Source organism: Macaca nemestrina, chromosome 11, assembly GCF_043159975.1.
Source record: "Macaca nemestrina isolate mMacNem1 chromosome 11, mMacNem.hap1, whole genome shotgun sequence".
Taxonomy (NCBI): Eukaryota; Metazoa; Chordata; class Mammalia; order Primates; family Cercopithecidae; genus Macaca; species Macaca nemestrina.
In genome coordinates this window covers 136,291,871-136,319,540 of record NC_092135.1, presented here as the reverse complement: position 1 = coordinate 136,319,540, position 27,670 = coordinate 136,291,871, and the positions used below count along the sequence as shown (strand labels likewise).

Sequence of the window (27,670 nt, the reverse complement as noted above, 5' to 3'; positions counted from 1 at the left end):
AAACTTGGGAGTACAAGAAATATCAGTGAGTTTATTTTTCCCTATCACAGTTTCTCAAAGTAGTGGAAATGTCATTGTAGTCACTTGGGGGAGTGGGCGTTCTCCTTCCCTGGGGTGATGTCTAAGTGGTGAAGGAGAGTAAAGTCACAGAACAATAATCCACTTCCTTGGGATCCACCACTCCAGCCCCACCCTGCCAGCCCCACCCTGCCAGCCCTGCTACTGGGCAGGTGGGGAGTGTGTGAAGTAAAGGGGTAGTTTCACACCCAGGTGAGTGATGCTGGGCTGGGGAAAATCTCAGGACCCTGCTCACAGAGCAACCAAGAGCCAGAGCAGGGACAGTTGGGAGCGGGCAGGAGGGGGTCCCAGGTAATTACAGAGGTCAGTGAGGTCACTTAGGTGACTTTGGGAGCCTTCAAATCTCTCACCAAACTCACCCAGCGGGAAGCCTGCAGGGGTCCCTCTGGTGGAGAGGCAGAAGTAAAGGGGTCGTGGGAGGCCGGTCAGATCTCTCTAGGGGCAGTGGGGCGGTAGGTCTGCAGCCTAGTCCTGTCGCTGTGCTCAGCTGCTGGGGTCCCGTGATGTTCCCCTCCCACGCGGCCTTCCAGCCCATCCTGCCAGGGACACCCCTCACCTTCCCTACCTAGCAGCGCTTCTGTGAGGCCAGGCTCTGCTGGGGGTGCGGGGAGGTGGACAGGGGGTCCTAGGTCAGACTGTGCCCTTATCCAGGGACGCTTATAGCCTGGAGGGGCTCCGAACAGACCCTGACGATCCCAGCACGGGTGAGTAGAGGGGACTGAGGAAGGCAGGTGCTGTGCAGGGCAGGCTGGTGGTCGGCTGGCTGGGGTCTGAGAAGGCGTCTCCGCGTCCCGGCTCCTCCACGCAGCGTCTGGACTGACGTCGCAGGAGCCCGGCCGGGGTCCCCAGGGCGTTGCCCTAGGGCGCGGCCCCACTGCCCACGCACCCCGCCCGCGGCTAGGAGGGACCCGGCAGATGGGCGGCCCGCCGCGATGTGGGGGTCGCGGGCGTCTAGTCGGGACAAGCGCCCGCCGCCTGCCCGCGGGACAAAGCGCGCGAGACAAAGGCGCGGCCAACACCTGTCGCTCTTGGCGCGGCCGCCGCTTTTCTCCGCCGAAGCGGCCGCAGCTGCCAACTGTCACAGGCATCAAGTTACGGGGACCAGACGGCAGCTTTGGCGGGCCTGTGGGGCGGGGGGCGGAGGACGAGGAGGGGAGGAGGGAGGCGGGCGGGGTGCAGGGGAAGGGAGGGAGGGGCCCCGGGGGGCCAACGGGGACTAGGGGGAGATGGGGGAGCTCAGAGCGGGACGCGGGTAGTGACCCGGAGAGCAGAGCCCCGGGGGAGAGCCGCGCGGGCGGGAGCACAGGGGACCCCGCCCCACTAGGACTCCAGTGCTGGCGGAGGGCGGCGTCGGGGGTCCGGCCCGGCGTCTGGACGAGTCCGGAGGAAACTCACGAGCCGCCCCGCCACCACTGCCCAATGGACCCTGCCTCCCCGGGACTTGGCAGCCACCCCAGCCGGGACCTGAGACCCCTCTAGGTCCGGAGACCAGGGATTTGGCTGTGGCTCTGCACCCCAGGGAAGCAGCTCCTGGGGCCCGTGGCCCGAGCGCTCAGCTCTGGAGGCGCCATCGGTGAAGGAGGGAAATGAATGAATTAATGAGTGAATGAATGAGTGGACGGACCGACGGACGGGTGGACGCCTGCTCGCACGCGCGGCAGATCAGTGGTCCTAGAGCAGCAGACGGAGAGAAACAAGCGCAGGCAGGGCCGCAGCTCCCCGGGGTCGCCGCCCCGGTGCCGCCCCCGCCGGGGTCTCGGGAAGGCCGGGCTGGGGGCCCAGCCTAGCTCAGCCAGCTGCCGCCCGTCAGAGCCGCGGGGCCGCACAAAGCGCGCTGCCCCGATTGGCTGTAGCGCGCCTCGCGGTCGGCGGCTCCGGGCCCGCGCGACCAATCGGCGCATTGAGATGCAAATAAGCGACTATAAAAGGGGCGGGGCCGCGGCGGGCCGGAAGCCGCGAGGAGCGCGGACCGCTGGGCTGCTGCTGGGCGGCTGCGGGGTAGCCGAGACGCCGGCGCTCCGGTCCCCGCCGCTCTCCGTCCCCGCTGCTCCCAGTCCCCGCCGCGCCCCCAGCGGAGCGGGCATGGCGCCACCCGCGGCGCCTGGCCGGGACCGTGTGGGCCGTGAGGATGAGGACGGCTGGGAGACGCGGGGAGACCGCAAGGTGCGGGCCGGGGCCGTGGGCAAGCAAGCGGGCGGGAGGCCGTGCGGGGCTGGGACTCAGTGCCTCTCTCCCCGCAGGCCCGGAAGCCCCTGGTGGAGAAGAAGCGGCGCGCGCGGATCAACGAGAGCCTGCAGGAGCTGCGGCTGCTGCTGGCGGGCGCCGAGGTGCGGCGGCCGGGCAGGCGCCGTGGGGCTGCGGGGCGGGCGGGCTGGCGGGCGGGTCCGGGAGCGTGCTGCCGGCTCACCGCCCTTCCCGCCCGCGCAGGTGCAGGCCAAGCTGGAGAACGCCGAGGTGCTGGAGCTGACTGTGCGGCGGGTCCAGGGTGTGCTGCGGGGCCGGGCGCGCGGTGAGTGGCGGCGGGGCGGGCGGGGGCGCCGGCCGCGGGCGCCTGCAACCCCCGCCAGACGGAGGACTTCCCTCCCGGCGCCCCTGTCCTGTTGGCGGCGAGGGCTCCCCCCGGAGCAGGGTGCGCCCCCGCGTCTCCTGGGTGAGCAGTGTCCCCGCGGGCCGGGTGGGCTGGGCCACGCAGTCGCGGCTCACCGCGCGGGACGCGGCTCTCTCCCTCCCACCCTCGGGCCCAGAGCGCGAGCAGCTGCAGGCGGAAGCGAGCGAGCGCTTCGCTGCCGGCTACATCCAGTGCATGCACGAGGTGCACACGTTCGTGTCCACGTGCCAGGCCATCGACGCCACCGTCGCTGCCGAGCTCCTGAACCATCTGCTCGAGTCCATGCCGTTGCGTGAGGGCAGCAGCTTCCAGGATCTGCTGGGGGACGCCCTGGCGGGGCCACCTGGAGTCCCTGGACGGAGTGGCTGGCCGGCGGGAGGGGCTCCGGGATCCCCGATACCCAGCCTCCCTGGTCCCGGGGACGACCTGTGCTCCGACCTGGAGGAGGCCCCTGAGGCTGAACTGAGTCGGGCTCCTGCTGAGGGGTCTGACTTGGTGCCCACAGCCCTGGGCAGCCTGACCGCAGCCCAAATTGCCCGGAGTGTCTGGAGGCCTTGGTGACCAATGCCAGCCAGAGCCCTGCAGGGGTGGGCCCGGCCCTCCCTGGATCTCCTCCCTCCTCCCAGGGGTTCAGATGTGGTGGGGTAGGGCGCCTTGGAAGTCTCCCAGGTCTTCCCTCCCTCCTCCGATGGACGGCTTGCAGGGCAGCCCCTGGTGACCAGCCCAGTCAGGCCTCAGCCCCGTTTCTTAAGAAACTTTTAGGGGCCCTGCAGCTCTGGGGTGGGTAGCGGGAAGGAGCTACAGGCAGGAGGAAGAATCTTGTAGAGCTACCAGCGTTGTCCCAGGTTCACCTGCCCGGCCTTCACCAGCCCTGTGCCAGCTCTGGGGGCAGAGGTGGCAGGAATGGTGCTGGGCACTAGTGTTCCAGGCAGCCCTGGGCTAAACAAAAGCTTGAACTTGCCACTTCAGCGGGGAGACGAGAGGCAGGTGCACTCTGCAGCACTGCCCAGAGCTGTGAGGCTCTGTACATCTTGTTTGTAGCACACATGAGTTTGTGTATTCCATTGACATCAAATGTGACAATTTTACTAAATAAAGAATTTTTGAGTTAGTTACCCTTGAAGTATTGTTGAGTGATATGTCATTAATGTGTCAGATGTGTAAATGCTAAACTAAGCACATTCCCCTGCATCTGAAGCTGGTGAATATCCTTTAAAACCTCACCCTTTCTCAGCAGAGTGAGCAGTGTGATGGTGGTGGGGATGCACTCGTGGCTGTCTCTGCAGCAGGCAGTGCTTCTGCCCCCCGATGCTAGGCAGGTCCTCAGGCCCAGCCTGTTCTTGGGCATTGTGTGTGTCCTGGAGAAGGATTTTGTTTGCACGAGGCTTGTCTCCAGGGTAACTCAGCGATAGGGAGATGACCTGTCTCTGTGCCATTTTCTTGTTCATGAGCTTCAGGAATAATTAAATAATGCCTAATTGCTACCCATTTGGCTTGCAAGTATCTTTCAAAGACCTGTTTTAGGACCCACAAGCACGACGTAGACATCGGTCTACTTGTGTGAGGTTGTCGCTTATCTTGACTGAAGAAGGAGCTTCCCCACTGGTACCATTGACTTCAGGGTCAAGGAGACCCACCCAGTTTGTAGCCTGAAATGAAAGTACCAAGGCCCCAGGGGGCTTGAGCCTTAGGTCAAACTGGGTCCAGGAGGTCAGAACCCTCAGGGATGGAGGGTGGCAGGATGGGCAGCTGGGGTGCAGGAGCCTGCCCTGTTGGGCTGGGTGAGACCTGCAGGTAGCACGTGGTCAGCCAGCTGAAGTCACCACCACAGTTAGCCTAGCCCCATCCTCCTGCTCCAGGACCCCAAAGCAGCAGCTTCTCACTGGGGGTTGGCAGTCCCCAGGCTAGGGCCGAGGTGTGACAACTTAGGATTGACATCGGGGTCTCCTCTCTGGACATGTGCTTTTGCCTTAAGAACACCTTTCCCAGCAGCCCCTTTACGCCCCCAAGCAGGTCCTGGCCACCAGGGCGTTTCAAAGTTTGGGGTTCGCTCTGGCTCACCTCAATTCAATCATAGGGCTATAACCAAATGCAGCTTTAACTTTATCATCTGGAGCTGAGCTGCTGGGGCAGTGAGGAGCCAGCGCCCGACTCGAGCAGTGGAAATATCATTCCTGGGATGATTTTTATTTCCTCAGACAGACTGATGTAGGATGTGCCCACAGGGACACGGATGGATAACGGGCCATCCTGAAAGCCCTGGCTCCCAATACCACCCAGAGGCCATGCCAATGAGCTCTCATGTCATTCAGGGAGCATCAGCCACGGACTGCTTCAAAGGAACAAATTTCACCTCTGAAATCCACTCATCACACCTTCCCAGAGGCCCTAGGAGGGGGTCAAGGGGAAGCCCAGGAGGCAGGGTGCAGGAGGCTGACCTGGAGTAACAGTGTTGCTAGGACCAGGGTCAGAAGCCACTAACCCAGAACTCTGGCCCCGTGCCCCTCCAGCCCTGAAGTCAGCTTCACAGTAATCCTCAAGTGCAGCTTCTTTTGGAAATGTAAAGTGGCTCCCACACCAGTGACCACTGTTGGTCTCCTGGGGCTGAGAGCTGCTCTTGCCTGTGGGGTGGCCTGCGGCCACCAGCTTCCCAGTCAGCTGGTTGTTTCACACCAGCTCCTCTCTCCCAGAGCCCCCAGGCTCCCCACAAGCCATTCTCTGAGGGCTGTCTCCTTCCCATCCGAATCCCTGACCCACTGTATTAGTTTTCTATGTCTGCCAAAACCAATGACTACCCTCCTGGTGGCTTCAAACACACGGTTATGATGTTGCAGTTCCACGGTTAGAAGTCTGTCAGGATTCACTGGGCTAAGATCAAGGTGTTGGCAGGCAGTGCTGTGTTCCTTCTCCTGCCCTGTCTTCATTCAGGGGCCACCCACATTCCTAGGAGGACGGTCCCTTCCCCCATCCTCAAAGTTCCTTGGAAGCGTTGCATCTCTCTGACCCTTCTTCCGTGGTCACGTCTTCTCCTTCCTTCTACTTTTAAAGATCCTTGTGATAACACCAGCCGCCTCCCCTCCGCCCCCGGAGAATCCAGGATAATCTCCCTGTATGAAGGTCTTTAGCTTAATTCTTAATCACATTTGCAAAGTCCCTTTTGCCATGTAAACTGGCATATTTGCAGGTTCTGGGAATTAGGATGTGGTCATGAAGGACATTCTCTGTCTGTGACACCTGCCTGCGCCCTGGCCCAGGCGTTCTGCCTTCCATCGTGAAGCAGTGTGGTGCCCGCTTCCCACATGGGCATGGGCCCCCATCCCTGCTCACCTGCTCAGGGACTCTGCTCTCCACTGCACCACTAGCTTTTCCTCCCTTCTGGATCATTCTCATTAACATACAAACAGGCTGTAATATGAATACTTTCACTCAGAAAAACCTCCCTGGACCTGACATACTGTTAGCCTCTGCCTTATTTCTTTGCTCTAAAGCAAAATTCCTTGAAAGCGTCATCTACACTTACTGCCTCCACTTCCACACATCTCATTCCTCTTCATTCCTTTCCAATCAAGCTATTGGCCACCCTTCCACTGAAACTGCACAGTCAAAATCTCCAGTCATAAGCATGCTTCCCAACCCAGTGGGCATGTCTGCATGTCAACTTCACCTCTCCTGGGTTATGACTCATGCATCTGGAGGCTCCTCCTCCAACCTCAAGGGCACCACACCAGCCTTCCTTCTACCTCATTGGTCATCCTCAGTCCCCTGTACTCAATGCTCCTCCCTGCCAACCTCCAACTGGATGTGTCCTTCCCAAGGCTTTGTCCTCAGTCTTCCCTGCCACCCCCACACCCAGTGACTCCATTCGGCCCTTTTTGCCAATCCTGTACTCTTGATTCAAAGCCCCTCTCCAGGCGGCTGTCTCCTCTCTATCCTCCTGTCCACTCAATGACTGCACTTGGATGTCAGATGGGCTCACACCACCACCAAAACAACAGATCCTCAGCCATCACCACTTCTTGGCACCCCATGGATTGAGCAAAAAAATCTAGACATCACCCTCAAGTTCACCCTCTTCCTGCCATCCCACTTCCAATCAGTCAAGCCCATGAGCGCTACTTCTTTTTCTATTTTTATTTATTATTATTATTATTATTTGAGACGGGGCCTCACTCTGTCACCCCGGCTGGAGTGCAGCGGCGAAATCTCGGCTCACTGCAACCTCCGCCTCCTGGGTTCAAGCGTTTCTCCTGCCTCAGCCTCCCGAGTAGCTGGCACTACAGGTGCCCGCCACCAAGCCCGGCTAGTTTTTTGTAATTTTAGTAGATACGGGGTTTCACCGTGTTAGCCAGGATGGTCGCGATCTCCTGACCTCGTGATCTGCCCGCCTCGGCCTCCCAAAGTGCTGGGATTACAGGCGTGAGCCACCGCGCCCGGCCGAGCTCTGCTTCTAAGCCCTGCCTCCACGTGTCGTCTTTGCCACCGACCGAGTCCAAGGCAGCCGCGTTTCTAACCAGGGCCTCCGCGCAGGCCTCTGACTCCCCACCCACTCCACGGCCGTCCTGACTGCGACCTTCAAGACTCTGCCCGGCTCAGCACCGCCGCCCCCCTGGGGCTCCTCCCTTCCAGCCCTCCATACGCTTTGCTCGGAACTCAGGCCTCTGCAAGTGACCCGAGGGCCAGGACCCGGACGGTCTCGATCAGCCCGCGAGCCCAGCCCTTGAGCCCTTCCGGGACTGCCCTGAGACGGCGCTGGGGAATCCCCGAGCCCCCTGGAGCCAGGTTCGGGGCTGGGCGCCGTGCACTCGGAGGCGCTCGGAACAGCCGAGGCCTTGACCACGCCCCCTCCAACCCCGCCCCACCAGAGGCGAGCAGCGGGGCCTCATGGGAGATGTAGTTCCAACTCCTCTACTTAGTGTTTTGTTTTGTTTTTGTTTTTTAATTTAAATCAGTTTTATTTAAGAATTTCCAACAATGGCAATTCTTATAAAAAGCATCCAAGCACAGGACACAGAACTGCAGCAAACAACATTCTTATGGGTAGCTAACAGACATTAGAACTTCCACCCTTCTTAGAGACACCAGAGCTCACTGGTGAACTCCGCTTCCAAGTCCTCTTGCAAAGCACACCACAAGCTCAGTCCATATTCTCAACCCATCAGTTTCAGTTCATATTTCCACACTTACATGTCAGTTAATGAAGGGGTGGCCTGCCCCTCCACACCTGTGGGTGTTTCTCGTTAGGTAGAACGAGAGACTTGAGAAAAGAAATGAGACACAGAGACAAAGTATAGAGAAAGAAAAAGTGGGCCCAGGGGACCGGCGCTCAACTTACAGAGGACCCACGCTGGCACCGGTCTCTGAGTTCCCTTAGTATTTATTGATAATTATCTTTACCATCTTAAAGATAAGGGAGTGGCAGGACAATAGGATCATTGTAGGGAGGAAATCGGCAGTAAGACATATGGACAGGCCGGGCGCGGTGGCTCAAGCCTGTAATCCCAGCATTTTGGGAGGCTGAGGTGGGTGGATCACAAGGTCAGGAGATCGAGACCATCCTGGCTAACATTGTGAAACCCCGTCTCTACTAAAAATACAAAAAACTAGCCGGGCATGGTGGTGGGCCCCTGTAGTCCCAGCTACTCGGAGGCTGAGGCGGGAGAATGGCATGAACCCGGGAGGCGGAGCTTGCAGTGAGCCGAGATTGCGCCACTGCACTCCAGCCTGGGCGACACAGCGAAACTCCATCTCAAAAAAAAAAAAAAAAAAAAAAAGACATATGAACAAAAATCTCTGTGACATGAATAAGTTTAAAGGAAAATGCTGTGCCTTGAGATGCATATGCAAACATCTCCATAAACCTTTTAGCAGCATTGTTTCAGCCCATCACATGGGGAGAAACCTTGGACAATACCTAGCTTTCCTAGGCAGAGGGCCCTGTGACCTTTGGCCGTGTACGTGTCCCTGGGTAGTTGCAATTAAGAGAATCGTGATGACTTTTAACCAGCAAGCTGCCTTCAGGCACTTATTTAACAAAGACACATCCTGCACAGCCCAAAATCCATTAAACCTTGAGTCACCGCAGCACATGTCTCTTGCAAGGACAAGGTTGGGGGTAGGGTCACAGATTAACAGCATCTCAAATACAGAACAAAATGGAGTCTCTTATGTCTACTTCTTTCTATATAGACACAGTAACAGGCTGATCTCTCTTTCTTTTCCCCACAAGTTAACAGAAGAGAACACACACCATACAGCATTCACAGCAGTTGACAAAGGGGTGGGGGGAGTATAAGTATCGTTTCACTTAACACATTCAAATAATGTGGGTTATCTAAGAACAAAAACTCACTTAAAGTCTTCCAACAGATGTGGATGTCCTTTGAATGCAAAAAAACATTCGTACATTATTTGCTATCATTGCCGTCTGCACACTGTCACTAAAGCCACAGGATTGAGAGACACATCTCTGTAAGTTAAAAACTATCCATTATGCACCACCAAGTCTCTGCACACGCTCTCTCCTTTTCGTGCTCATACTAGCCTTTCATGCCTGGGCACCACCATCAATCCCACACAAGGTTTCAAAGGTTCAAACAGCCTTCTGGTTCCATATCATAGCCTTGCGTTCATAGCGTTGATACGACTCCATGAAATAAAGAGTAGCGGATAAAAATGGGACACCCACCGTCAAAGACGTGGCCTGTGATGCATGATGACGAATTCTTGAATGAGAAAGCATGTAGACAGAAGTATTCCTGGCCGGGCGCGGTGGCTCATGCCTGTAATCCCAGTACTTTGGGAGGCCGAGGCGGGCGGATCACGAGGTCAGGAGATCGAGACCATCCAGGCTAACATGGTGAAACCCCGTCTCTCCAAAAAGGAAAAAAAAAAAAAAAAAAACAACTGGGCATAGTGGCAGGCGCCTGTAGTCCCAGCCACTCGTGAGGCTGAGGCAGGACAATGGCATGAACCCAGGAGGCGGAGCTTGCAGTGAGCTAAGATCACACCACTGCACTCCAGCCTGGGCGACAGAGCAAGACTCCATCTCGAAAAATAAAAAGTATTCCTATGGCACAATATTTACAACACTACTTTCAATGAAGTGCTTCTTCTATAAACATTTGAAATGAGATGAACTGCAGAGATTAAATGAAGGCTTCATATTGTACTTTTGTATTTAAGGGGAGACAAATGTTAAAAAACAAAGTGAAAGAACCAAACACTGTGACACCATGATCTCCTAAAAGGAGATTTTCTTAAGGAAAAAAATCCATATGGTGGGGTTCAAATTAAAACAAGGGGTAAAGAATGTAGTTCTAATCCATGGTTTCCATTTTGAACATGCAAAGAATTCACTTGACAAGTCCAGGGATAAAATATTACAGGAGAAACGTTTTACTACCAATTGTAGTGTGTTGGTTTACCAATCAGGCAAACAGCAGTTCACTTTCAACCACTCACTATTTCAACCTTTCATGTAACAAAACTTATAAGATTCCTTTAGCTGTTCCTTTTTCTAAAGAAAAATGTCAAAAATACTGCTGAATATACTCCGCACTGAACAAACCAATTTTGAAAATGCATAGCACATATGTATTTTACAATATGCTTACCATGAGTTTAGAAAAATTTGAATTCCAACCATTCTATACCAACCAGCCCTAACCCCACTGTCTACATTCCCCAGCCGGAAGACTTAGAATCCATGCTTGAGCCAAAGCCTCCATTAAAACCACTGCCCAACCCTGCATTTGATGCTGATCCCCAGCCAATTGCCGCACCAAAATTAGAACCACTCTAAGAGTTATTTCGAGAACCAAACGCCTGGTTTGGCTCCCTCTGCATGTTGCCTTGGCTTTGGTTCTTACCCGATGGGCCTGACTGGTTCTGCTGACTGGCTAACATGCCCATCATACACCAACTGCTCTGTAGCGCTGCCTGGGCGGCAGCCATCATGACTGGATTAATGCTGAGTGCACCGAAGTTTTTCCCACCACCCGTATTACTACCTTGATTGTTTCCCAAAGCAGCTCCACCCCCTCTACTGTTACCAAATGCACCCTGATTCCCAAAGCCACCTGGATTACAACCAAATCTTTCACTTCTTTCTATTGCTATTGTGCTTAGGTTCGGCATTGGATATATATGAACGCTGATTCCTTTAATCATCAAGTCCTCTCCACAAAGAGACTGCGCCATCTGACCATCTGCAAATGTAACAAAGGCAAAGGCCCTGAATGTCTCGGGGATGAAGACATCCATCACATCCCCGCACTGAGAGAAGAACTCCCGCAGCTCATCCTCAGTCATGTCCTCTGCACAGCACCCCACAAACACTTTGCTGCTTCTCAAAGGCTCATCTTGGCTTTGTTGCACCGTAAGAGCTTCTCCAAAGGTACTGCAATACTCTTTCAGGCCCTGTTCAGTTGTTCCCCACGGGAGACCCAACACTGTTAAATCGGATGTTTTCTAGACTACTCTTTTCACTTTCACTGCTCATGAAGCATCTGTCTCATCCATTTTTCTTTTGTTATCTTTCGGATAGTTGACAACATACACCAGATTTCCCCAGCCAGCATCGGGGGCAGGCAGAATTCCTTCTACCAGCCGTACACCTCTCATACATTGAGACGCTGGATTTCTGTAGCGAAGCCCACACGCCCCTGGAAACTGTGCCATAAGCGTGGACAGCAGCACCGTCCCCATCGTCTTGCGATGATATTTCAATGGGCTCATCGTTCTCATCTTCGGTTACCTGAATATATTCAGACACCTTTTACTTTTCCGCTAGGCCGCTGCTGGGAAGCCCGACAAGGACACCGAGGCAGCGACGGACCCAAGGGCCAGTTTTTTTTTTTTTTTTTTAAATGAGGCCACCGCAGGCCGAGGCAGGACTACAACTCCCAGAGGCCTTCGCGGCCCGGAGGCCACGCCCCTTGGTCGCGAGCTCTGAGCCCTTTGCAGCATTTGACACTCGACATTCTCGTGCTTCTTAAAACACTTGCCTAACGGTAAGCAACGGCATCCAACGGTGCCCGAGGGAGTCGCGCTGCTGGATAAGCAGCTCTGCGGTGGCAGAGGCTGGGCTGCGGTCTCTCCGACATCGCGGAACAGAGGAAGAGATGAAGGCCCTGCAGCCCCCGCCGCCCGATTTACGCTTGAGGAAGCGAAGGCGAGAGAGGTCGTCTGCGGGGCCAGCCCAGGGCCGCCGGGGGGCCCAGCCCTAGAGAGCAGGGCCTGGGCTGCTGGGACCGGCGGCCTGAACGGCGGAGCGTTGAAAGCTCCCCCAGGGATAGGAAGTGCAGCGGAAATCAATGACTGAGGTCAAGGAAGGAGGGGACGCTTGAGACCGTGGAGGGGAAGCTGGTTTCTCCAGGGGGGAACCCGGGCCTCCGCTTGCTCAGCGTTCCCCTTGCGAATGTGTTGAGCACCTGTTATGTGCTGGGGGTACAGAGGTGAGTCTCATAGGGCCCCTGCATTCTCTTTAAGATCAGCAAGACCCCGCAGAGAACCCAATCGAATGCACACTGCCCACAGGTAGACAGTGGCATTCCTTGATAGACGGTAGCCAGGGAAGCGCAGGTCTTACTAGATCATTGTCAGTACTTGGATTTGAATGTATCTGGGAGGAGGAAGGTTAAGTTTTATGCTGTGGCTCAGAAGCCCCTCAGCTCTTCATGGAATCTCCCAGGCTTTTCACTCTTGCATCCTCATGGAAAAATACTGGCCTCCCTGGGAAACCATGCGTTCTGTCCACACCTGCTCTGTTCCCATGTGGCTGTACTGTCTATTGACCTGTCAATGGAGGATGACACTTGGGGTACCATCCTCTCTCCTCCAGATCTTGCCCCACCTTAGCCTTGAAAATATATTAAATGTGCCCTTAGACGTCAGGAACCATCCCTTAAACCTTGCTATTCCTCTCTGTTGAACCTGTTCCAAATCTTTTTTTTTTTTTTTTTTTTTGAGACGGAGTCTCGCTCTGTCGCCCAGGCTGGAGTGCAGTGGCACGATCTCGGCTCACTGCAAGCTCCGCCTCCCGGGTTCACGCCATTCTCCTGCCTCAGCCTCCCGAGTAGCTGGGACTACAGGCGCCCACAACCGCGCCCGGCTAATTTTTTGTATTTTTTTTTTTTTAGTAGAGACGGGGTTTCACCGTGGTCTCGATCTCCTGACCTTGTGATCCGCCCGCCTCGGCCTCCCAAAGTGCTGGGATTACAGGCGTGAGCCACCGCGCCCGGCCACCTGTTCCAAATCTTAAGGGCCAACCTCCGTCTTATCCACTTAATCCCGGGGAACTTGTCCTCACACCCCGTTGAGGTTTCCGACTTATTGTCCTACTGTTTTCTTCACTCTCGTTTCTTTTTTTTTTTCTTTTCTTTCTTTTTTTTTTTTTTTTTTTTGAGATAGTCTCGCTCTGTCGCCCAGGCTGGAGTGCTGTGGCACAATCTCAGCTCACTGCAGCTTCCGCCTCCTGGGTTCACGCCATTCTCCTGCCTCAGCCTCCTGAGTAGCTGGGACTATAGGCGCCCGCCACCACGACCAGCTAATTTTTTGTATTCTTTAGTAGAGACGGGGTTTCACTGTGTTAGCCAGGATGGTCTCGTCTCCTGATCTCGTAATCCGCCCGCCTCGGCCTCCCAAAATGCTGGGATTACAGGCGTGAGCCACCGCGCCCGGCCACTCGTTTCTTAAAATCAGTCTTCATTCTCATTTTCTTTACTTCCTCACCACCTGTTTGTGCCTAACGAAATCTCAGTATGGCTACGTTTCCTGCCATTCTGCTATAGAAAACTTCTGCCAGAGTCTCCAATGAACTCCTGATTGCTGAGTAGACTCTTCAGTTCTCTGACCCGAACTATGCAGCGTTTGATACTGAACATCCTCGTGCTTCTTAAAACATTGTTCTTGCCAGGGTGCGGTGGCTCACACCTGTAATCCCAGCACTTTGGGAGGCTGAGTTAGGCAGATTGCTTGAGCCCAGGAGTTCAAGACTAGCCTGGGCAACATAGTGGGATTCCATCTCTACCAAAAATACCAAAAATTACCCAGACATGGTGGCCCGCATCTGTAGTCCCATCCACTTGAGACGCTGAGGTGGGGGTATCACTGGAGCCGGGGAAGTCAAGGCTGCAGTGAACTGAGATCACGCCACTGCACTCCGGCCTGGACAATGGGAGTGAGACCTTATCTCAAAAAATTGTTCTCTGTCTAGTTTTCTTGCTCTTCTTGTTCCACCATTCCTTCTCAGGTTCTGGCAGTGGCTCTTCACAACTGGATATTAAATATTGTCCTTTTATTTATTTATTTATTTATTCATTTATTTTTTTGAGACAGGTTCTCACTCTGTCTCAGGCTGGAGGCTGGAGTGCAGTGGTATGATCATGGCTCACTGCAACCTCGACCTCCCAGGCTCAAGTGATCCTCCCACCTCAGCCTCCCGAGTAGCTGGGACTATAGGCGCACACCACCATGCCTGGCTGATTTGTGTATTTTTTTGTAGAGAGAGATTTTTGTAGTATTGCCCAGGCTGGTCTAGCAACCCACCTGCCTCACTCTCCCAAAGTGCTGGGGTTATAGGCATGAGCCGCCGTGCCCGGCGAATATTGTCTTCTTAAATATTGTGCCCCACATTGCTTTGCTTGGCCCTCTTCTCTAGCTTCTAGGCTGTAATCTGTGTGATCTCCATGGCTTCGCTTGCTGTGCCACCGGCTGCGAAGTCTATTTCCGGCCCAGCCCTCTCTGGAGCTCTCACAGAGCTGATCCAAATGCCCTGGCTGTCACCTCTCAGGAATCCCACAGGTTCTGCAACAAGTTCAAATGTGAACTCAGCTTTCCACCAAAACCTGTGCCTCCTTTCACGTTCTGGATCCTTGAGAGCAACCAGGTCATCAGTCCCTCAGGCTGGAAAGCAGACAGTCCATGGAGACACCTCCTTGGAGCCCTGCCTGGGCAACCTTGACCTCCCAGGTTCCAGGGGACACTGGAGCCCTGCAGGTGGTGTCCAGGAACTGGCAATCCTACCTCTTCAGTAGGTTGAATGCATAAGTGGATGAATCTTAGACCTTGTCCCTTTCCCGCTGTCCGGCTCCTGCATTTTTAGTTCAGGTTCTTGTCTCTCACCTGGAGAATGGCAGTGGTCATTAAGAAAACCCCTACCTTGAAGGTCACACCCTGAGCTTCAGTCCTTTCAAAAGCCCAACACTGCAGATTCTCGAAGAATAGTAGACCTGGTCCTCAGAACTTACCGACTTTGCCTCCACACCCCCTCTGCCACCTTCTGTTTCCATGCCCTTGCCAGATACTTGGCTTTTGCTGCATGACCAAAGCAGCTGCTCTGCCTCCTGCATGCCTCCAGGTTTGGCTCAGATAGACTGTCTGCGTGAAGCCTTTCCTGGTCACCCCAGTTTTATGCAGTTTCCAAGGCTTTTATTTGCCTGACGGCATAGTCCAGATAATGTTTGCTTGTTCATTCCATAGTTGTTAACTGGACGCCTGCTCTTTGTCAGGCATTCTTCTAGTTGCTGGAGACAGACAGCCCTTCTTCTCAAGTTTATGCTGTTATGGGCAGATAGACTGTTGTGTTGTTGTTTGTCTTTTTTTTTTTTTTTTGAGACAGAGTTTATGCTTTGTTGTCCAGACTAGAGTGCAGTGGCACAATCTCGGCTCACTGCAACCTCCGCCTCCTGGGTTCAAGTAATTCTCCTGCCTCGCCCTCCCAAGTAGCTGAGATTACAGGCACACACCACCACACCCAACTAATTTTTGTATTTTTAATAGAGACAAGGTTTCACCATGTTGGCCAGGCTGGCCTCAAACTCCTGACTTCAGGCGATCCACCTGCCTCAGCCTCCCAAAGTGCTGGGATTACAGGCGTGAGCCACCAGGCCCGGCCTGTTGTCTCTTAATCCTTGAATACGCAGTCTCTGTCTCATCTGTATTCCTGCGTCATATTTTCTCTCTCCTGCCTCTATTTTCTCTCCCTCCCTCTATCTTTTAAACCTTTGTCGGCCGGGCGTGGTGGCTCAAGCCTGTAATCCCAGCACTTTGGGAGGCCGAGACGGGCGGATCACGAGGTCAGGAGATCGAGACCATCCTGGCTAACACGGTGAAACCCCGTCTCTACTAAAAAATACCAAAAAAAAACTAGCCAAGCGTGGTGGCGGGCACCTGTAGTCCCAGCTACTCGGGAGGCTGAGGCAGGAGAATGGCGTGAACCCGGGAGGCGGAGCTTGCAGTGAGCGGAGATCACGCCACTGCACTCCAGCCTGGGCGACAGAGCGAGACAACGTCTCAAAAAAAAAAAAAAAAAAAAAAAAAAAAAAACCTTTGTCTCTTCATCTACATCATGGGAATGGCAGTAGTACCTACTTGTTTTGAGGGTTGAAATAGCGTGGAAAGCCCCTTTCTCAGTGCCTACTGTTGGTTGGAATTCCCTTTCTCTTTGTTTCCACCTCATTCTCTTTGCGTTTTCATCCTCCCCTGCCTTCATATCCTTCCCCATCTCACCAGCTGTCTCTTCCTCTCTCTGGCTCCCTTCCTCTCTCTTCTCTTCCCTGTCTCTTTGCCTCTCTCTGTTTCTTTCATTCTTTCATTCCCATTTCTGTCTCTTCCTCCAACCCACCTTTGCTGGGCTTTCCCTGCTTCTGCCCCTGCCTTGCCTTCTTTGTCTTTCTCTAGCCTCCCTCTGCCTCTACCTCCCTCTCAGACGACAGCAGGTGACTCCCCTGATGCTTCCTGCCCCTTCCCTGGCAGTGGGTGTGGAGGGGGTGACTCCAGCTTCTACAGGGCCAGCGACTTCCTCCACCTTGTTCCCTCCCTGCAGGGTCTGAGCACCTCCCTCACACAGGCAGAACCCTGGCTCCCATGTTCACCATGCTGAGAGAGACCTTCGGGGAACAGCGGGAGGCCAGCCGGGGAATGGGCCCCCACTTGTCCAGGTGAGTGCTGTGGGGAGTCAGGCCAGCCCTGTGGAGAAGGCCACTGGAAAGGGGGGAACCAGATGCTGTCCTTCCTGTTAAAAAGGGCTACCCAGTCCATGTAGCTGAGGACCAGCACCAGGCAGGATCTTTCATGGGACTTTGGGCTTTGTTAGAGGGCCACAGGCTTGTTTAGGGAGGTGGGGACAGAGTCAGGAGGGAGAAGTACCACTTCCCCTGGGAGCGCACATGGCATGGAACATAACAGCCCTGAGGTGAGCCCTGAGCCTAGCCCTGGTTTTCTAGTTAAGGATCAGGTGAGAACCCCCAGACCTCTAGCGCTCTGAGGAGCCTGGCTGCTGGCTGGCTCCTGTCCAGAAGTCCCTGCAGGTCCTGTCCTCTGGCTCTGCCTTGCCTGAGACCCAGTCTGCACCAAGGCTGAGTCCCTGGACTTCTGGAGAGAGAGGGCTGTCCCTTTGTGCCCTACAAGTGCAGACAGTGTGTGGGTGCCTCCCCTGGCCCTGGACAGGTTCTGGGGCACCAGCAGCATGCGGGAAGGTGGGAGGAGGCACACCCTGCCCTCGGGAAGCTGAGAACAGATCCCTGGGGGCCACCTGTGCCCCTGTAACCAGGAGGAGTCTCAATAGGAAATTTTAGCTGCTCCTGGTGGAGCAGGGCCTCTGCCTTAAGGAGAGTGGAATTTCAGAGGGACAGACGTTTCCTGACCATTCGTGTACAGGAAACAAGGCAATGAGAGAACAGTCAACAGGGCATGGGATCTGAGAAAAAGGTGAGATGACCTCTGACAGGCAGGCTCCTGAAGGAAGTCTTCCTGGAGGAGGTGGCATGTGAGCCCCGCAGGACAGGGAGAGGTTGGAGGATGAGACAGAGGAGGGGGGCTTGCCTTTCAGACCCCAGGTGCCACCATGCTCCCCATCTTGACTTGGGAATTTCCCAGTGACTGGGCAGGAGTGAAGCACAGGGCCTTCCCACTGTCGGAAATTCGGCTGTGTTGGCGCGTGGGGTCTGCCCTGGGACGCGTGCTACCTTCGCTGGCTTCACTCCATTTCCCTCTCTCCCTTTCTTAGCATCGGAGGCAGAGCCCGCGCATGCCCGACCTCGCTCCTCGCGGCTCCCTGGGCAGCAGCTCCCTGGCAGTTGGAACTGGAAGGCTTCTCAGAGTCCGCGCAGCCCCACCGCTCTCCCCACTCTCGGGGGTGGGCACTGGGGGGACAGAGCCAGGGCAGGGAGGAAGACAGGGCCCAGCTCACCCCACAGCTCAGCCCATGAGGGTGCGCAGAGCAGGGCTGGCAGGAGCGGGCCACTCCACACCCAGCCCTGTTGAAGAAAAAGAACAGAAACAGGGAACAGAAACTTGTCGGTTGCTGTGTAACAGTTTGCCCCGCAGCTGAGCCCCTTCAAACAAATGTAGCTCCACAGTGTCTGTGGGTCAGACATCCAGGCCCGGTGAAGGAGCCTCTGCCTCAAGGTCCCTCCCCCAGGCCTCCGCCAGGACCCGCCGGACTGTAAGCGGACTGCAGGCTCCGGGCGGGGAGGCTCAGCTTCTCTGCTGGCCCCGCGGCTGTGGGCAGGATTCAGTTCCTCACGGGCTATTAGAGTGAGGGCCTCGATCTTTTCTGCTTTTTGGCTGGAGGCCTCACTCGGTTCTCTGCTGCACGGACCTTTCCTTGGCACAGCTCCCGCATAGCTCAGCAAGCCGCAAAGGCAGGCTCCGGCAGCCGAAGGGAATTGCGCCCTCTTTCTGCTGTGTTCTGTTGGTGTGGCTTCCGCCCAGGGGAGGAGGTTCCACGGGACAGACACCAGGAGTTGGGGGCGTTGAGGGCCATCTCCCAGGCTGCCCACCACAGCCCCCACGTGGCCGCCCGTGTCTGTGTTCTTGCCACTGTCCCTACCCTCCGGGAGTGGGTCTGGTCTCATCAGGGAGGGCAGCGCTCTCTTCACTCTGTCCTTACTCTGGTGTTTCACTGTGATTTTAAAAACTGAAACTGGAATTGTTACCCCTTGACATAGCTGCACCTGAGTGGGCCTCTGCGACGCCCCTCCTTCTCTTAAGCCTTTCCAAGCTGTCTGACGATTTTTAAGTCCCATTTCCTGAGTGACACAGAGCATCTTCAGCTTCTGAGTGACTTGTGTTTTCCTCAGAGACAAAGGGGACCCCCAATCTGTTTGTTTCCAGAGGCCCTGATGGTGTCGTCTTGGGAGTGGAGGAACCTGAGGGAAAGTCCCGGGGGCGAGTCAGGCGAGAGCTCTGCCCTGGCGCCCTTGCACGTATCCACATGGGCCGCAGCTGCACCCTGCTCTCAGCAGAGCACCTTGCCATGCTCCTGGGCACAGCCGGGCCCTCTCACCTCCCTGCGGCTCCTAATGCCTCCCAGGCTCTGCCGAGTCACCTTGGGCACTTAGCGTGGCTGCAGCTCTTTGCGGCCCGGTGTCCTGTCATCCATGTGGCAGTCATGTGGTGACTTTTCAGTATTGCCCTGCACAAGGTCCATGGGGACTGGGCACCTTAGGCCATTCTTTCTTTGGTTGTCTGTGCAAATAATAAACCAAATCTGAAAAGGTCTTCAATTTATTTACCGGCAAATCTGTCAGCCTTGGCCTTACCTTGTGCTTGACGGAGTGGAGGGAAAAGGAGGACAGACTCGGTGGGGAGCAGGGGTGGGTGAGGAAGGCCCGAGCCAGGCCTCCCCCTGTTTTGAGGATGCTCCATGTCTCCCCTCGCCCAGTGCCACATTCTGCTCTCTGCCCTTTCTTTTCACAACTTGACCCATCCCCCATAAAGCTTGGCTACTTCTCCCTCAGGATACTGTATTTTACCCCAGCCGCCCCACCTGGAGAGCCTCCAAGCGGTGGCAGGAGCTCCTCCGGGACGTGCCAGCATCTGAAGCACAGGAGCAGAGGCCTAGACCTCCTTTTGCCCCCAACACCTGGCGACAGACATTTGCCGGCTCATAGCAGTGATGAACAAATTTTGTATTGCACATCTGGATATATACCCACCACCTGAGTGTACCATTCACGTTACTGGACTTTGTCACATCTAGTTAATCCTCCCTGCATTGATCCATTTTACTTTTTATGCATTTCCAAGTAAATTATAGATCCCAGGCGGCTTTCCCTAACACTCCAGTGCGCACATCATTAGAATCCATTTGCTACCGGGTTTTCCTCTGGACGGAAAGCTCGGCATTCGGTGCGATGCCCTGCTCACGGGTGAGTACCTGCGGAGTTTTGACAAGTGTGTGCTGTGTGTGCCTCAGACCCTTCTCAAGGTCCTGAGCATGACCATCAGAAGGTTCCCTCACATACCTTCCAACCAGTACCCTCCCGTGCAGGAGAGTGATGCTAGAGCCTGAGGCAAAAGGAAAAAATGTGGTTTTTGTGTATGTGGTTTTCTCTTTTTCTTTTGAGATGGAGTTTTGCTCTTGTCGCCCAGGCCGGAGTGCAATGGCGCAATCTCAGCTCACTGCAACCTCTGCCTCCTGGGCTCAAGCGATTCTCCTGCCTCAGTCTCCCAAGTAGCTGGGATTACAGGCGTCCACCACCACATCTGGCTAATTTTTTATATTTAGTAGAGACAGGGTTTCACCATGTTGGTCAGGCTGGTCTCAAACTCCTGACATTAGGTGACCCACCTGCCTTTGGCCTCCCAAAGTGCTGGGTGGGATTACAGGCGTGAGCCACTGCACCCGGTCAAAACATGTGTTTTTTAATGTTAATTTTTTTCCACAATGTTTCAGTAAGTGGAAAAAAAAAAGGAAAATATGTATATTAAAACTCAAAATATTTTAAGTTTAAATATTTTACTTGTACAAAAACAGTAAGTTTACTCTCCTTACGTAAACGGAAACAAACTCGTGAATATTTCTAAAATCTACTGTCTCATTTTTCAGTTGAGAGAATTGTCATGTGAACTTCTCTTGACCAAGTGATGATCTTAAATAATTTTTCACTAAGTTCAGCTGACCAAAATTTCTTTCAAAGATGCCACCGTGGCCAGGCTCAGTGGCTCACGCCTGTAACCCCAGCACTTTGGGAGGCCTGGGCTGGCAGATCACGAGGTCAGGAGATCGAGACCATCCTGGCTAACACAGTGAAACCCCGCATCTAATAAAATACAAAAAATTAACCAAGCATGGTGGCGGATGCCTGTAGTCCCACCTACTCGGGAGGCTGAGGCAGGAGAATGGCGTGAACCCGGCAGGCAGAGCTTGCAGTGAGCTGAGATGGCGCCACTGCACTCCAGCCTGGGTGACAGAGCGAGACTCTGTCTTTAAAAAAAAAAAAAAGAAAATGCCACCATGACTGATAGTATTAAAAAGCTTCTCATGCTGGGTGCGGTGACTCACACCTGTAATCCCAGCAGCACATTAGGAGGCCAAGACTGGAAGATTGCTTGAGCCCGGTAGTTCAAGACCAGACTGGGCAACAACGTGAGACCCTGTCGCTGCAAAAAGTTTAAAAATTAGCCAGGTGCTCACGCCGCTGCACTCTAACCTGGGCGACAAAGCAAGACGCTGTCTCAAAAAAAAAAAAAAAAAAAAGTTCAGTGTTTACAAATACCTTTAGTTTTAGTTTGTGCAGTGCCTTGGTTGCATTTGATCTTGATCTCCATGGGGAATAGCTTTTTAAAATAGATGTAAGAATATTCTGTCTGTTCACTGAATTCACACACAAACACAAACATACAATGTTAAAACAGGTCATCAAATTTCATTTCACAGAAGCAGAATTTTTGCATATGAATTAAGAGCTGATTGAGCACAGCAGTTTGGGGCTGCAGTGAGCCATGTTCATGTCACTGCTCTCCAGCCTGGGCAACAGAGGGAGACCCTGTCTTTTTTTAAAAAAAATTATGAACCGAGGAAGACACAATTTGGCATAATCATTTTTGGAGGGAAATAGTAGCTTATACACCCTTGGATAACCTGCCATGGTTGTTCCATGATCATACCCCTGGCCAAAAGCGTGTTTTATGTTAATACCTTTTTCCAACCTGTAATTTCACAGGCTAGACTTAGTTTTTTCTTTGAGTTCAGTAAAGTCAATGCAACTTATTTTACTGTTAATGGCATTATTCTTCATGTGAGCGTGCTCACAGTCTGACACACTTGTTCACAATGGGCTACATCTGGTGCACAATCAAAAGTGAGGGGCTGGGCTTGGTGGCTCATGCCTATAATCCCAGGACTTTGAGAGGCAGAGGCAGGAGGATCGCTTGAGGCCATGAGTTCAAGGCAAACCTGGCAAATACAACAAGACCCCATCTCCCTTAAAAAATTAAAAATTTTTTTTTAAAGTGGGGTGCCAGATGTGGTAGCTTGTGGCTGTAATCCTAGTGCTTTAGGAGGCTGAGATGAGAGCATTGCTTGAGATTAGGAGGTGGAGCTGAAGTGAGCTATGATTACTCCAGCCTGGGTGACAGAATGTGACCCTGTCTCTTTAAAAAAGGAAGCAAATGTATTTGCTTCTTTTATTCTTAATAATATCTCAAATCAAATACCATTTTCTAGTAGCAGCACACATTTGTTTTAATGTTATTAGACACAACATCCTTTTTTATTTTATTCCTTTGGAGACAGAGTCTTGTTCTGTTGCCCAGAGTGGAGTGCAGTGGCACCATCATAGCTCACTTTAACCTTGAACTTCTGGGCTCCAGCAATTCTCCTGCATAGCTAGGACTAGAGGTGTATGCCACAATACCTGGCCTTTTTTTTTTTTTTTTTTCCGAGTGGGTCTTGCTATGTTGCCCAGGCTGATCTGGAACTCTTGGCCCCAAGTGATCCTCTCACCTTGGCCTCCCAAAACAGTTGAGATTTCAGGCATGAGTCACGGCTCCTGGTTCCCTTTTTTTATGATTAGCTATAAACTCACCTAAAGTTAAAAACATGCCACCATTTGGACCTCCAGTAATTTCTTGTGATCCTCTAAGATGTAAAATATTTTTTGCCTAACATGTAATATCTAAAATCACTCAAAATAATCTATTTTTGTTTCACTTATTTATTGTATTCTGCAAAGCACCATTTATTAAACTGTCAATTTGAATATTTTAAAAAGACACTTTGATTTTAGAAAAGCATCACATGAGCCAGGTGCAGTGGCTCACTCCTGAAATTCCAGCTGCTTGGGAGGCCGAGGAGGGAGTGATGCAGTGGCCACTCCAGACGGCTGCTGCTGCCAGGAGCCAGCGACCAGCAGGACCCCTGCCCCTTCTGAGCTGGGGCAGGAGCAGCTCCCCAGTGCCACTGCAGCTGCCCACACTGCGCCTGCAGACCCGGGCCTCCCACTCTACAGAGCAGGCAGGAACCCCACGGGCCCCTTCCCTGCCCAGCAGCAGCTGCCCAAAGCACGCTGCAGACTCAGGCCTCCCTGCACTCTTGGGGACCTGGGAAGGCCCCCCTGCCCTCACAGGCCCAGAACTGCCTGCTCCCACGGCCTGGCCTCTCCCTGTTCCCGGTGCCTGCTCCAATCTCAGAGCAAAATCGGGGCTGAGCTGTGGTGCCATGAACGGCAGCAGAAGGCAGACAGATTCCTGGGCAAAAGAGGACAGGTCCCTGGTGAGGCCCCACCTTCAGGCCAGGGAGGGCCTGAAGGTTGGGGGCCAGGCTGCCAGTCCCAGAGCATTGGAGTGGGAACTTGGGATGCTTTCTCCAGGCTGCCCATGACTGCCCTTGGACCAATCAGCATGCACTTCCTCCCCTCTAAGGCCAATAAAAGCCCTGGCTCAGCCAGAGCTGAGCACATGACAGGAAGACCAGCTGCAGAGAGGAGCTACCCTCTCTGCTGAGAGTTTAGAGACCTTGGGACTACCGGTGGCAGAGAGGAGCAACCCACCCCAGGGCCTCTTCTCTGCTAGGAGCTGGGCAGACACTGGGACAATCCCCCTGCAGAGAGGAGCCACCACTCCAGGGCTTCCTCTCCGCTGAGAGGTGAACACTCGACAGGACGACTTGCCTACAGAGAGAAGTTACCCACTGCGGGGCTTCTTCAGGCTGTTCTAGCAGTCAATAAAGCTCCTCTGTCGTGCTCACCCTCTGCTTGTCTGCGCTTCTCATTCTTCCTGGGTGCAGGACGAGAACTCAGGCAAAGATGCCACCAGCCACAGAGGTTTCCAGCCATAAAAGTGGCACCCCAAAGATTCTGTAACAGGAGGATCACTTGAGCCCAGGAGTTTGAAGCCACAAATGCGGTGAGCTATGATTGATTGCATCACTGCATTCAGCCTGGGTGACAGAGAAAGACCCTGTCTCAGAAGAAGACAAAAAAGAAAGCCTCACAATAAAACAAAATTTTCATGGTCACAAATTCTGTTTAACTGTTTCCAATCTTCGGAACCTTTTTTTTTTTTAAGTTGCAAAAATTTGATTTTATTGCATTACTACAGAAAAGTATACACGAAAAATAAGGATAACTTTTTTTGGAATACATGAGCAGTCACAATGAATTCATTTGCCATTAGAACATTAAAGAAAAATGTTTTGTCAGGTGCAGTGGCTCATGCCTATAATCTCAGCAATGCAGAGGATCCCTTGAGGCCAGGAGTTCAACACCAGCCTGGGCAACTTAGTGAGACGCTCCCTCCCCTGCCCCATTTCTGAAACAAAAAAAGAAAAGAAAACTCTAGAAATGTCCATTGTGTGAAGTAGATTCCCTAAAATCTAAATCTTTTCCTTTGTGATCTATTCAGGTATGTGCTCTATTCAGATCATTTTTACTTTATCACAAAGTAGCAGCCACAGTGGATAATTATTGCAATTCGTTTCAAATGGCATCTTCTCACCTTTTTTTTTTCGAGATGGAGTCTCACCGGCCGGGCACGGTGGCTCAAGCCTGTAATCCCAGCACTTTGGGAGGCCGAGACGGGTGGATCACGAGGTCAGGAGATCGAGACCATCCTGGTGAACACAGTGAAACCCCGTCTCTACTAAAACTACAAAAAACTAGCCGGGCGAGGTGGCGGGCGCCTGTAGTCCCAGCTACTCGGGAGGCTGAGGCAGGAGAATGGCGTGAACCCGGGAGACGGAGCTTGCAGTGAGCTGAGATCAGGCCACTGCACTCCAGCCTGGGCGACAGAGTGAGACTCCATCTCAAAAAAAAAAAAAAAAAAAAAAAAAGAGATGGAGTCTCACTCTTGCCACCCAGGCTGGAGTGCAGTGGCGCAATCTCGGCTCACTGCAACCTTCACCTCCCGGGTTCAATCAATTCTCCTGCCTCAGCCTCCCGGGTAGCTGGGATTACAGGTGTGCGCCACCATACCCGGCTAATTTTTGTATTTTCAGTAGAGACGGGGTTTCACCTTGTTGGCCAGGTTGGTCTCAAACTCCTGACCTCAGGTGATCCGCCCGCCTTGGCCTCCCAAAGTGCTAGCATTACAGGAATGAGCCACTGGGCCCTGCCGGCATCTTCTCACTTTTTTGCTCAATCTCATATTCGCTAGTTTCTGAAACTTCTAAAATTTTTCTCTAATGTTTTGAAGCAGATGCTTTAGTTAGCTGACTTTGATGACAACTCTGTTCTGATAATATCAACATTAGATGACTCAGTCATTTTCAGTAGCCAAAATACGGTATTTCTAGCCAAACTTATAGTGGTCTCCTCTAATTTTTATATATTTCTGCATGTATTTTTCTTCTTCTCCTGAACATTGTACCTCTTGGCTTTTTATTTATTATTTATTTTTATTTTAAAAAATTATTTTGTAGAGAGAATCTTGCTATGTTGTCCAGGCTGGTCTCCAACTCCTGGCCTCAAGCAATCCTTCTGCCTCAGCCTCTCAAAGTACTGGCATTACAGACATGAGCCACTGCATTCAGTCACTTGGCTTTTTAGATGCTGAAACCTCCACCTCCCAGGCTCAAGCAATCCTCCCACCTCAGCCTCCCAAGTAGCTGGGACTACAGGTGCATGCCACCATGCCTGGCTAATTTTTGTACTTTTTTTGGTAGAGTTGGGGTTTCTCCACGTTGCCCAGGCTGGTCTCCAACTCGGGAGCTCAAGTGATCTGCCTGTCTTGGCTTCCCAAGTGCTGGGATTACAGACGTGAGTAACATGCCCGGTCTCAATACCGTATTTATCTAAAAACTTTTAGTATGAATTTAAAATATATTTTAATATAGTATTTAATTGTAGAGATTATAATAGATATTGATTTACATTAATTAACAATATGAACTATAATGTTTAACAAGTAGGTATACATAAAATTTTCTATCAAAAATACAGAAATCTCTGGTGTGTACTGAGAGTAAAAGAAAAAAATACAGAAGCCAATTGGTGGGAATGTAAAATGGTTCAGTCACTATGGAAAATAGTTTAGTGGTTCTTCAAAACACTACACATAGAATTACTATATGACCCAGAAATTCCACTCCTAGGTATATACCCAGAAGAACTGAAAATGGGCTGGGTGTGGTGGCTCACACCTATAATCCCAGCACTTTGGGAGGCTGAGGCAGGTGGATCACTTGAGGTCAGGAGTTCGAGACCAGCCTGGCCAATATGGTGAAACCCCATCTGTACTAAAAATACAAAAATTAGCCAGCCATGGTGGCGGGTGCCTGTAGTCCCAGCTACTTGGGAGGCTAAGGCAGAAGAATCTCTTGAACCTGGGAAGTGGAGGTTGCAATGAGCTGAGATTGCAATCTCAATGGTGGCCTGGGATTACAGGCATGAGCCACCATGCCCAGTGTCAATCTTTCAACAACATTTTCTTCTCTCTTTTTAAGCACTCATTAACAGCCTCGAGGCCCATTGAGGTTCTACTAACAGTCTTCTCAAGGCCCTTCCAGCCTTTGCCTGCTGCCCAGTCCCAAAGACAATATCATATGTTTTGGGTTGGGTTTTGTTTTTTAGGCAAGATCTCACTCTGCTGCCCAAGCTAGAGTGCAGTGGTGCGATCATGCCTCCCTGTAGCCTCAGCCTCCTGGGCTCAATCAAACCTCCCATCTCAGCCTCCTGAGTAGCTAGGAACACAGCATGCACCACCATGCCTGGCTAATGTTTTTAGTTTTTGTAGAGATGGGGGTCTCACTGTGTTGCCTAGGTGAGTCTCAAACTCCCAGGCTCAAGCAATCCACCAACCTTGGCCTCCCAAAGTGTTGGGATTACAGGTGTGAGACACCATGCCCAGCCTGTTTTGAGGCTTTGATGTACCCACTCTGGGTACCAAATTTATCTTCCAGTTACTATTGTGTAACAAATTACCTCCAAATTCAGCACCTTCAAAAAAAGCAAGGCTGGGCCGGGCGCGGTGGCTCAAGCCTGTAATCCCAGCACTTTGGGAGGCCGAGACGGGCGGATCACGAGGTCAGGAGATCGAGACCATCCTGGCTAACCCGGTGAAACCCCATCTCTACTAAAAAATACAAAAAAAAAACTAGCCGGGCGAGGTGGCGGGCGCCTGTAGTCCCAGCTAGTCGGGAGGCTGAGGCAGGAGAATGGCATAAACCCGGGAGGCGGAGCTTGCAGTGAACTGAGATCCGGCCACTGCACTCCAGCCTGGGCAACAGAGCGAGACTTCATCTCAAAAAAAAAAAAAAAAAGCAAGGCTGATTTTTTTTTTTCTTGTGGTTTTGTAGGTCAGGAATTCACAAAGGGCTTAGCTGGGCAGACCTTCCTTGGGGTCACTCAGCGGGTTGTAGTCAGATGTTGGTTGAGGAGGTGGAGCATAATGGCCAAATAGAAGCCTCCACCCATCATTCTCTCCACAGGAACACCAAATTCTACAACTATCTACACAAAGAATTATCCCCATAAGAACCAAAAATCAGGAATCAGGTGAGCAATCACAGTACCTGGTTCTAACTTCACATCACTGAAAGAGGCAAGGAAAAGGGTAGGAAAGACAGTCTTGAATTGCCAACAACACTCCTGGCCAGTGCCCCCAGAAGTAGCTGGCCATGTAGCATGGAGAGACAATCTGTGTCCCCGGAGGGGAGAGAACACAGTGATTGTGGGACTTTGCATTGGCACGCAGTGCTGCCAACACTGGGCAGAACTCAGCTGGCACCCATGGAGGGATCATTTAAACAAGCCTTGGCCA

The 27,670-nt window shown here is 52.8% G+C and overlaps 2 protein-coding genes and 1 pseudogene across 3 annotated transcripts; 2 read left to right on the top strand and 1 right to left on the bottom strand.

Moving 5' to 3' along the window:
- Positions 1–1,329: 1,329 nt before the first annotated feature.
- LOC105473818 (hes family bHLH transcription factor 6) lies at positions 1,330–3,809 on the top strand. 2 transcript variants are annotated; one of them, XM_011727886.3, is made up of 4 exons: positions 1,330–2,241; positions 2,319–2,405; positions 2,506–2,547; positions 2,823–3,088. In XM_011727886.3, exons 1-4 carry the CDS (start codon positions 1,984–1,986, stop codon positions 2,949–2,951), a joined length of 516 nt encoding a protein of 171 aa, XP_011726188.2. In that variant the 5' UTR covers positions 1,330–1,983; the 3' UTR covers positions 2,952–3,088. The 2 variants fall into 2 exon arrangements, with proteins under 2 accessions (XP_011726188.2, XP_011726187.1); XM_011727885.2 differs by having other exon boundaries at positions 1,352–2,241; positions 2,506–2,587; positions 2,823–3,809.
- Positions 3,810–9,373: 5,564 nt separating this feature from the next.
- On the bottom strand, positions 9,374–11,790 carry LOC105474001 (TAR DNA-binding protein 43 pseudogene; annotated as a pseudogene).
- LOC139357266 (uncharacterized) lies at positions 11,621–19,189 on the top strand. Its single transcript, XM_071073689.1, has 3 exons — positions 11,621–12,141; positions 16,512–16,626; positions 17,694–19,189. Exons 1-3 carry the CDS (start codon positions 12,123–12,125, stop codon positions 17,893–17,895), a joined length of 336 nt encoding a protein of 111 aa, XP_070929790.1. The 5' UTR covers positions 11,621–12,122; the 3' UTR covers positions 17,896–19,189.
- Positions 19,190–27,670: the final 8,481 nt, after the last annotated feature.

What these genes read in the sequence shown, in the direction of transcription:
- LOC139357266 (XM_071073689.1), top strand. An exon ending in ATGGGCCCCCACTTGTCCAG is followed by an intron (nt 16,627 to 17,693) that starts GTGAGTGCTGTG and finishes TCCCTTTCTTAG; the next exon opens with CATCGGAGGCAGAGCCCGCG.
- LOC105473818 (XM_011727885.2), top strand. Translation starts at nt 1,984, where the DNA reads ATGCAAATAAGCGACTATAAAAGGGGCGGGGCCGCGGCGGGCCGGAAG. An exon ending in TGCTGCTGGCGGGCGCCGAG is followed by an intron (nt 2,406 to 2,505) that starts GTGCGGCGGCCG and finishes CCGCCCGCGCAG; the next exon opens with GTGCAGGCCAAGCTGGAGAA. An exon ending in GCTGCGGGGCCGGGCGCGCG is followed by an intron (nt 2,588 to 2,822) that starts GTGAGTGGCGGC and finishes CCTCGGGCCCAG; the next exon opens with AGCGCGAGCAGCTGCAGGCG.